This window comes from Rhyacophila brunnea, unplaced genomic scaffold (assembly GCF_057557595.1).
Source record: "Rhyacophila brunnea isolate RB1 unplaced genomic scaffold, BYU_Rbru_1.0 scaffold_18, whole genome shotgun sequence".
NCBI lineage: Eukaryota > Metazoa > Arthropoda > Insecta > Trichoptera > Rhyacophilidae > Rhyacophila > Rhyacophila brunnea.
This window is the reverse complement of record NW_028232837.1, coordinates 20,497,118-20,508,430: the sequence shown is the minus strand read 5'-3', so window position 1 is coordinate 20,508,430 and position 11,313 is coordinate 20,497,118. Positions and strand designations below refer to the sequence as shown.

At 33.5% G+C, this 11,313-nt stretch overlaps 1 protein-coding gene across 1 annotated transcript; it reads right to left on the bottom strand.

Moving 5' to 3' along the window:
* Positions 1-1,873: 1,873 nt before the first annotated feature.
* On the bottom strand, positions 1,874-10,181 carry LOC147073307 (uncharacterized). Its single transcript, XM_085945330.1, has 3 exons — positions 10,011-10,181; positions 8,796-8,934; positions 1,874-3,581 (listed from the first exon to the last, which is right to left on the bottom strand). The coding sequence occupies exons 1-3, from the start codon at positions 10,080-10,082 to the stop codon at positions 3,268-3,270; spliced, it is 525 nt and encodes a 174-aa protein (XP_085801456.1). The 5' UTR covers positions 10,083-10,181; the 3' UTR covers positions 1,874-3,267.
* Between the last annotated feature and the right edge of the window lie 1,132 nt (positions 10,182-11,313).

Sequence of the window (11,313 nt, the reverse complement as noted above, 5' to 3'; positions counted from 1 at the left end):
AGAAAGAATGATCCAGAAAATTTGAGCCTAGATTTCAGAATTTAGTTTCAAACAAACAATTGCATAAATCACATGGTGAAAAAATTTAAATATTATTTTTTAGTAGATTAATAAGAGTAATAACAATGTACATTTAGTTAAAAATATAAGATTACACTATGAAATATTTTTGATTTTTTAAAACAAAATATTAACAAAAGAAAGGGCGGTCCGCCAAATATTTTTGATTTCAAAATTGTCACTTTGACGAAAAGGCTTGTGAACCCCTGATCTATACGATCCAACCTTCTTACCGTTCTTTGACAGCAATTCTCTTTCGGTGGGTCGTAACCCAGTACTGGGTCCCAGAAATAGTAGTAAATTAATACGTTTAGGTAGGTATCGTAGCTATATCGTCATGGTCATTATATACATAAAGTTTGTTTATCGATAACTACGCAACCAAACGGCTAAAGACAAATAAAACTAACTACGATTTGAGTGAAAGTAAAGCACCAAGTAGGGATGTCGAGGGTACAATTTTCTCTTTCGATCTATACAACGATCCAAAAAAATTAACAATTACCTACTGAAGAAACTGAGTCGTGATTATGTCAAGTTTAGGAAACGTTCTTTTATAATAGGGCAGTGGTCGGCAAACAGTGGCTCTTTGGCCCCTTGTATGCAGCTCTGCCACAAATGCCCTCTGCCCTATTTGACATGGCTACAAAGAAGAAGCAAAGAAAAACGGAAGACGAAAACTATGAATTTAAAGTTGAATGGACCGAGACTTTCGCGTTTATTCAAAACTTAAATGGCCTAACGACATGTATTATTTGTCTGGAAAAATTGGCGTATAACAAGAAGTCAAATTTGGAGAGATACTTTACAACTAAACACGCCCTACCGCGTCATTTAGCACTAAACATCATGTTGGTGATGCAAGAAGAAAGCAGTTTAGGAACTTTAGAATAGTCAAGAAAAATCAAGTTCTGTATTTAATTAAGCGCCACATGTTGTAGAATACGTATTCCACGGTGAAATGTTCAACGAAGAACTCGTCATTTGATTAAATGTTGCACGAACTCATGTTTCACGTACTGCGGCGCACGAATAAGTGTCCCACGAAGAACTGCATACGTACAACTTACATGTAACCCCTTCCAACAATGTTAATATTGCAAGTTTTGTGGTTAGTAAAGAGATTTATAAGAGAGGATAACAAGGGTAAATTGAGACGTCATCTTATTGATGAGGACCTGGAATCGTGCTTAAAATTAAAAACAACAACATACAAACCTGACTTCCACAAACTTTCCAAAGAGATGCAAAGCCATTATTCACATAATTTAAATTTTATTTTTATCAATAAATAAGATCATTATTACGTATGATATCAAGTTTTATTCATTGTACCTATATTTTCATGAAGACATAAAACTTCAACTAAAGTTTATTAAGTTAATAAACAGTGTATGTACCTACATACTATTAAGTTTAATTTAAGATATTTGGCTCTCAAAATGAATCTCAATCGATGTGCTGTTGATATTTGGCTCTGTTGACTAACGAGTTTGCCGACCACTGTAATAGGGCAAACAAATCTCGCGCGATCTTTAGGTAGGTACGTGCGTGATGTTCTCGAGAAATATTGAATGTAATAATAAAACTAGGTATCAGTGGCGAGGGGTGGAGGTAGGCTGTTCTGATTTGAGATACTTATGTAAATATTGCACACTAAACTTTGTCAGTCATGCTGATATGTTTTCATTGAACTAAGAATACAATTTACTGATAGTACCTACCGGTTAGTTTTAAAAACTCATTTAAACTCTGCCTAAACCAAACCATAACAGTTTAGGTATGCTATAGGTGATCTGACAAAAATGGTGCACACTTTTTCAATGATGCTTATTTGTTTTCATTGAATTAAGAATACATATTATTACAGATGGTGTTGGTTAGTTTTTTTTAATTCATTAACCCCTGCCTCGTCAAAGCATAATTGATATAAAAATATTTATATATCTATAAAATATCTAAAATGACGTATGGTTTAATGGCATAATTTTTGATATTTTACGAGTATATATAATATAAACATTTTTTTTACTATTACCTAATGTGGCTTGGATTAAGCAAGGTATAATTGAATTTTAAACCTAACAAACATTATCTATACATTGTAGTCTTGGTTTAATGAAAACAAATACTTTTTACCAACAAAGTTTAGTATGCACTATTTATGTCGGATCTTAACACCCTACCTCCATCCCTCACCACTGCTAGGTTCAAACTGTATTATGAATAATAACTATTATTATTGAAGATTAAAAAAGATTTTCTCATAAAAACCACGTGTATTGTAAAGTTAGTGTGGTTGAAATTAAGATTGTTGACAGCATTGTAGGAAAAGAACTTAACCATAGTCAATTTCAAGAAACCGCTCGGAAGGATTTTTTTTTATAAAAACCTCTTCACGGCTTGGATTCAAAAATGATTATTTATGGGAAAAGCGCTTAATAAAAAATCTTCTTTTCATCACATTTTTTTATATGAAAGCGTAAGTAATAATATTGAACAACAATATAGTAGAATAGTATAGAATATAATATAACATATGGATATGATAGAATTATAATATATATGGCGTAAAAAAATATACTTAAAATGTTTTCATAGCACACAATACAATATTAATTATTACAAAAACTCACGATTACCATTCACGAAAGTATTTAAAAAAATATATGTTTACAAACATTAAAATGTGTGTTTAATAATACAAATAAGTATTTATAATATAATGTTAGAAAATATTATATAATATTGAATAATTAATAATATACAGGTGACTATAATGGGATTCTTCTAATTTTCCAGGTAACCTAGTCACGCGTAGTCCATTATTGGGTTAAATATATTTATTTCATGAAATTATGTCATTATTCTTATATCTGTATTATTATTAAAACCTCTTAAAGTCTCTTCATAACTTTTAAGAATGTAGACAAGCAATAATAAAATTTATAAAGAGACTTTTTGAACGAGACTTTTTCGAAAGAGATTTTAAACCGGGTTACTTTGTAACCTTGGCATACAAATTAGACAAACAAAAACTTTGACACATTCGGTTGTGTTTCGATTATTGAGTGTATACAACTAATCAATGACAATGAAAATCGTCAGCCAAATTACAGACGAGGGTAAAATTGATGCTTCATAAACGTATAGTTCATTAAAGGTATTAATCTCCTAATTATTATTGTAAGTGTAAAAATTTGTCTTTTATCCAGCAGGTGCCGCCGTCGGGGCTGCGGCCGGTGCAGCCGCAGGTGCGCCCGCCGCAGGAGCAGCCGCTGGAGCCGCAGCCGGAGCTGCAGCGGCTGGGGCTACAGCTGGGGCGGCGGGGGCGGGAGCGGCAGTTGGAGCGGCAGTCGGAGCGGCAGTCGTCGGCGGTGGGGCCGCAGTCGTCGCGGGCGGAGCCGCAGTGGTTGCGGCGCCTCCAGACTGAAGGGGGAACAGACCGGGCAGCAGGAAAATATTTCCGTTAGATCCGTTTTGAAGGATGGCTGGTAGGTCTGATAGATTTGCTGTAGGCGCTGAAATTGACAAATAGTAATTTACATAATTTGAAAACAGCTCAGAGAAAATTATATAACCAGTAGAAAAAATCTTTTTGAAAAAAAAAATACGACGCCCAGCGGGATTCGATCCGAGCAAATGTGCTCTACCAACTAAGCTATGTGAGTCTTATCTAATTGCGATTAAATAACTAGTAGTTTTTACAATTCCCTCTGAAGCGCTTCTTAACTTCCGTTAATTTTTGCTAGTTGGCTTTTGTATTTTAAATCAAAGTATCAATTACCTTAATTACAATTTGGTGTCAGGATCTCTCCAAAATTTAGTTATAACGTATTTACACTTGCTAATAATTTAATAAACTATTTTTTTATTAATACATAGTAGGTGCGTTATAACGGAGTGACCAGGTGAAAAACGCATGGACATCACTTTACCAAGAGCAGAGGAGTGCAGGAAAGAATTGCTGAGGATAGTCGAGGGTAACACAGCTTCTTCGGTCAGTGAGGGTCTGTCAACTGTCAGCAGTGAGGACGAACGTCCGCAAAATGGGAGAATCAAACATTTCTCTGACAAAATGAAAAGGTGATACGAGTATAACATCAAAAGATAGGCCGCTATACTGCCCTTTCAAGGATGAAGGCAGTATCTGACTCTCACACATACACACAGCAGTAAATGCAATATATAGGTGCAATGACTGCCTTTTTGCTAAGAAATGTGTATCATTTTAGGAGATGTCCATTTTTTCACTAAGGGTTTTAACTTATTTTACTGGTAATACTGATATTAAAGTGAACAGAATATTAAAGCTTTCAAAATTACCTAACGGATGGCATTTATAACTCAATTTCACAATTTTTGCAAGTTACTGCCTTCTCCTTGGAGGGCAGTATAATGTGGAGACCAAGTACCTAGATCTCAATTCGTATAAACATTTTTCTATTATCTAGATATGTTCATGAACAATGGTGTAGAGCTAAATAAAATAGTGCCGATTCACTAGGTTTTTATAATCTTAATTACCCACCCCAATACACTTTACCAAAAACACTTCAATAATTTGATGATTAGGTACCGGAAATTTAAAATTTTACCACTGTATGAAAAAAGCAGAACACTTTTCCGTAATTTCTTCGGAATTAAACTGACTACTCGCTTCCCTTGTAATGTACTGCGTCTGCTTGCGACTTTTCTCGGCGAAAGGTTCATTGTGGGTTAATTATTTAAAAACACAATCTAGTGTCGTAAAAATTGCTCCTGAAACATTTCCACTGACAGACGCTGCGGCAGAAGGGGGTAAATCCGTGGCGGAAAGGTGGTGGCAAATAAGTTAATTAATTAGAAAAACCGCTCAATTATACTGATATATTCGACAAAATTCCAATTATTGACCTTTCAATGATTGAATCATGTATCTATATGCAGGGTTTCTTTATCGTGTAACTCGGTGGAACGGCGTTCCGGTACCTTTTTTCACGGTATTTTTAATGTTTCAAAACCAATTAAACGAAACAATGTTCGCGCTTATATTGTAAAAGTTAATTTTCCTGAATCATCTTATATGAAAAGACAATTATTATCCTGAAAAACTGTTTATACTTACCTACTATTCAAATACCATCACTTTCACAGTTTCATTTTTTACAACTTTAGTTGTTCATTTGTTTAATTTTTATACGCTTCGTGGCATAAGTTGCTTTAAATGATATTTGAATATAATTTTCTTTAGTAGGTAACAGGGGGGTGTATCAGGCATACACCTAAGAGGTATTAAATGATTTGTATGCAGTCCAGACTGTAGAGATCTGTTGGATCGACTGCTTAACAAAATGGCGGTATGTCATGTGACAGGATATTGTAGATATCTACTAGAACTACTGTTACAAAATGGCGGTGAAAAATGTGACCAGCTATCATAGATGTTATCCAGCTATATTGTACATTTATATTTGCCATGTGTAATAAATATTTTTTTTATTCAACGAATAATTACAAGATTTAGAAATGTCATACTTACATAATTTTAAAACACTTCTGAAAAATATATAACTACTAGAAAAAATCTTTTTGAAACAAATACGACACCCAGCAGGATCGTGAAGGATTAAATAATTATAATGTATGTTTATTATCTCTTCATTATTTATTAATGTTTCTTTATAAAATAAATATATTCTTTGAACCTTGTGTTTATCAAGTGGAGAAATCTTATTTCAATTATTTCCAGTAATTTAATTATCCTCTAGATAATTTATTAATAATATTTCATATTACAGAGTTTTTATTGTGCAGCATGTTTATTAGGTATATTGTTATAATTTATAATAAATTGTGACATATTATTTAATTTGTGATATATGGATGTTAGTATTGTTGCAAAAAAATACCTACCTATACCATACCTACTATAAGTGATATTATATTTATATACATATTCATATCGTTATCATCATCAACTAGGATCAATCCACTGCTGGATGAAGGGTTCCGCAACCTGATTCTACTACTAGCGGTTAAACAAATTCGTGATAGTATACCTATTTCTATCATCCTTATCGACATCGACCTGAACCAATCCACTGCTGGATAAAGGCCTCCCTACCCTGATTCTACTCCTTTCTGTCATTTGAATTGCTGTATTTATCAAAATCGTTAATATTATATTTATCTACATATTCATATCGTTATTATCATCATCATCATCAACAACTACGGTCAATCCACTGTTGGATGAAGGATTCCTCAACTTGATTCTATTACTAGCGGTTAAACGAATTTGTGATATTATACCTATTTCTATCATCCTTATCAACATCGACCTGAACCAATCCACTGCTGGATAAAGACCTCCCTAGCCTGATTCTACTCTTTTCTGTCATTTGAATTGCTATATTCGGTTGTATAATTGGTATATCGGTTGAGTGGATTTTGCGTTAAAATCAGACAAACGGATAGACAGATAGAGATTACAAGTTTATATCATGGGCCAAACATAAATATACGTCAGTAAATTTGTACCTTAATCTCGATTCAATTTACTCTGTGACCATATCGTGCTTATTGATTTAATAAGTGTTTGTCGTACTGTATATTTTTATCTTTTAACATTTTTGATGCGCCATTTTTTTTTTTGATCTAGCCTTTCTATTTTAAATAATAATGTGTAAATTATCATTTTCGTTGTGTCATCTTAACTGACTTACAAATAAATAATTATTCATCATTCGCTTAACTCCAGATCATATCCAAAATGAAAACACTCATGAATCCATGAGGTAGGTATTGCAAAAAAAAAAAAACAATGTGACTTTCAACAGATGGCACACCGATCAGGAATCAAACGTACTAACCATAAGTACTCTGCTCTGAGACATTCGCAGCAGAGAGGTTAAAATGGAATATAATACATCATAATATTTATCCTATGAAAATAAGTTTATTAGGTCGAGAGTTCTTATTTTGAATATTTATATTTTGTTTACTGGATTTTTCAAATGTCAAATGAATATGAAACAAAACACAACCGGATTGGTGAAAAACACATTGAAATCTACTAAAACGTGTGTGAAATTAAATATTTTTCGTAATAATTGACTAGTGATAATTAATATTAGATAAAATTTATTAAATAATGTCAAAGGATAGGTGTGCAGTAAAAGGGTGTGATAATTTACCAACCACGAGTAAGAAGAGTTAATAAAACATGAAACGGTGGTGAAATTCTGTCGATCCCAAAGACTAAGGTGGGCTGGACACGTTGAGAGAATGCCTGAGCACAGGACGCTAAAAATCATGACCAAGTGGATCCCACAGCGGAAACGGTCTAGGGGCAGACCAAAGAAGAAGTGGGCTGACTGTATCGAAGAGGACTGGAGAAAGATGGGGAGGGCTGGAGACTGGAGAGGAGCAGCCAGGGAAAGGTGCGTGTGGAGGACAATTGTAGAGGAGGCCAAATCCCGCCCCGGGATGTAGTGCCGAGAAAGAAGAAGAAGGTACCTACCTATTTATACATAAGGATAAAAATTCTCATGATTTTTGATAAATTTGATATTTTAAGGGGTACTTTAAATAAACTAATGTGTTCCTCAAAAAATCGATTCTCTAGCGAGAATCATAATATAATACTCTTTAAGAGTAAATGACATTTTATCATTTTGAACCTTGAATAGATTAAATAAAACTACATGAATTAATTTGTGTAAGTATTTAAATTAACATGGCGTTAATCGTCTATAATGAAAATGTACCTATTTATTTTTGCAATGTTTTCCGCTCATTTATCAGTGTACATAGTTTCAATATTGCATTACAAATGGAATTATTCCAATTAAATGCTATCTCATTTAATATAAATTATATAAGCCTTCAGTAAAATTTCTTGTGATTAATTGAAAAATGTTAAACCTTACTTTGATTTAAGATTTTATTGAATTTGTCATATTACATTCTGTTTTCGATAATCTGATGATATTTTGTTGTAATATTATGTATTTATATTTTTATTGTATATGCTGTTCTGTGTATTTCAAAAAATAAAATGTCAAACATATAATATTTTTTTGTTTTTAATTCCCGCCTAAGTCCCAGTCCAAGATTCAAGCCACTTTTTAAAACAAAGACCTCCAGTTCAAGATTCGAGCCATTTTTTAAAACGATGACCTCCAGTCCAAATTAGAGAGAGATATATAGAGAATGATTTTGAACCACTTCTACACATTGATGTGGCTTATCTATAGTATATAGTATATTAGTCTATGGTAGGTAAGAATTTTGACAATAAGTGAGTCCCGACACCTTTGTTTTTTTTTTAAAGCCCTGTAAAAAGATGAGCATCTTTTCTTCTCTGTAATTTATAGCGAATTTGCCACCAATAACATTAAATAATATCTACCCACAGTACGATTGAGACATGTTTTACCACATTTATTAGGTTATTTAGATTAAAATAAATAGTATTATGTTTTTAACAAAGCTTGCGTCCAGACCAAAACAGTCGAATGAAGAGTAATAAAATTATAAGGTTGATGTGTTCGAATTTTAAAATATATTAAAGTTGGTATACACAATTTTATTGTCTATTCCAATTTCGATCTATTCGTATAGGTATTTTTTAATTTATCATCTACCTACCTATAAATTTAAAAGTTGTTCCTTTATTATGTTGTAGTAAATGCATTTTTTTAGCAATAGACAATAAATATAATTATTGTTTATTAACTCGTGATACTTACTCAACAAAACAGTGATAACTGGAGGAATAACTGGCTTCGCAGTAGTCGTAGACTTCTTGTGTGACTCTCCGCTTTCTTCCGAAGAGTAGTCTCCTCCGAAGAGGCTGTCAATCATAGCGCTCAGTGAACTGAAGCATGGCTGCAACAAAATAAAAATATGAAAATTTAGTCAATTATTTAATTGTCCGAATTATACGTTGATAATTATAACGACATTATTAAAACATGTAAGTTTACAAATTACAGTTCGCCAAACAACCCCAACAGACATTAGAGTCAGATAATTATATCGTTTATCTTGGTGGAAAGTAACCATATTAAAATATAAGACAGAACGAAATGTATAGATAACCTTTGATAACGATCAGGGTATCTGTTGACAATGTCCTTTTGCAAAAGAAATCACTATATTTACCTGCTAGAAGAAACACTTTTACCAATAGTCCACAGTTCCTGGGATATAATATGATCTTTTTAGGACTGACGACCCATGTAGGCACTTGGGGCCTGCAATATATCACGTGAAAAGTAATATTGGTCCATAAACTCATAAAGGATAGCTCAAGAGACAAGAGCAGTCACCAAGTCAGGAAAAAGATGTGAGGTTCTCTCCACGAGCCCCACTTCATCTACTTTTCTTTCCATGATTTTCACGCAATAGATTCGGCATGGGATTCAAAGGGAGCCTCGAAATAGATTAAGCCAGCCATACAATTATTAAATTATTCCAAAATTATACATTTTTCTCACTAATATTATACAAACTAGAGTCTGTATTCTATAAATTGGCGTACACGTCACACGGAAAGCATTGTGTCATCGCGTTCAACTGTTGAAAGTTTTCAATGGGATGCTGAAGCGGGGGGAAACCGGCACGCCAGCTTATAGAAAACAGACTCTACAACAAAATCTCTGCAACTAACATCAAAGGAGTCAGGAGTAACGTACGTACTTATACATGACAAATAAGCCACTAGGTAATATTAATAGGTGTCATCACTATGCAATGATAATTATTTTTATAGACAGGGTGTGATTCTAGAAAGAGATACGTTGATATTTTTACTTGGTACGTTGATAGTTTGAATTTATAGTTTTTGATTGATTATTTATCATGGGGAGGCAACTAAACAATGATGCGGCCGAAACAGTAACCGAGGCATCTTCCAGGAGACGCATCCTAGCACTGACAGAAGAAGAAGAATATTTACTCACTTTTGATGCAACACCGACATCTTTGGCGATCACCCCAATTAACAAAATTACAAAAAGGTTTCTGGCCGACATGTCGCACTTGTTTCTTGGATTATTTCTGAATGATCCCTTTTTAGCCAATTATCCATTTTTATAGTCGGTGTATGCTAATCTCCAGTGATAAAGAAACGGCGCGTAGCCTTCGTTGGAATTAGTTTTATTTGTGGAAAACATTCAAGCACCTATGCAAATAATCTCGAATATGCATTAATAAAAATTAAACAATGAGTCGTTGACGATTGGCGCACGTACCTTTCTTCCGTACGAAAATATGACACATTAGACCAGTGGTGACAAACATGAACCTGCAGATGTAATAAAAACTGATATCGAAGCATTTTTTCCCCCGAAACATTATAAAAGTTAGTACTACGCCTGTCAATGGCGCATAAAAAAGCGGAGTTCTAATAAAAATAGACTATACATTATAAATTTAAATAATAAACAGAACCATCTGTTGTCAGAATCTTAAAGGCTCGATGACATTGAGCGAGTTTACAAGCTACTAGCCGGCAAATTTACTATCTGCTAGTAAACTCGCCCAGTGTAATCATCTAACTAGCAGATTGTAAACAATCTACGAGAAAAGTTGTATGCCGGGCTACTTTACTCGCTACTCGCTGGCGTGTGGGCTTGTTAGCTAGTAAACTACCCGTGAGTCATCATAGTTTCTAGTTAACTAGCTGCGAATACGAGCAAATTAAATAAACAACACATGGTTTCAACTCGCCAGCTTGTTGGCTACTGAGTGAGCGGAAAGTTTTGTGTGTCATCATTACTACCGCACTAGCTGACTAACCCGCTTTTAAACTCGCCGGCTAGCAGCTTGTAAACTCGCTCAATGTAATTGAGGCTTAAGTTATTGAATTTATAAAGGTATAAAATATGCGACAGCGCCATTTGTCTTCGACTATTATTGTATTTATACGATTATTTTGTTAGGAATTCAGATTTATTTTGTATGGCCATTAGGTCACGTGACCTCAGCACCGTTTACCGAAATGTATGCAACACGGTAGGATCGAAAGGCGAAGCCTAAAACCTTTGCGCATAATATTATAGTAATATTATTTATATAACATATAAAAAAATACCTTTAAGTATATTGTTTTTAAAAATAAAAATTAACTCTATTTAATCGTTTTTTTTAATTTTATATCATTTAATTGATGAATGTAACACATTAAAATGGTTCAGTGAGTTAAGCCATTAACTTGTTCAGTTTTTTGTCAAGTCAAGATATTGATTTGACGCAATTTAAGAT

Bases quoted from the DNA above. Each gene is read 5' to 3' on its own strand.
- LOC147073307 (XM_085945330.1), bottom strand. From the start codon at position 10,082: ATGTCGGCCAGAAACCTTTTTGTAATTTTGTTAATTGGGGTGATCGCC. The intron at 8,935-10,010 runs GTGAGTAAATAT...ATTTTGTTGCAG, and splicing joins ATGTCGGTGTTGCATCAAAA to CCATGCTTCAGTTCACTGAG. The intron at 3,582-8,795 runs GTAAGTATCACG...TGTCAATTTCAG, and splicing joins AGTTATCACTGTTTTGTTGA to CGCCTACAGCAAATCTATCA.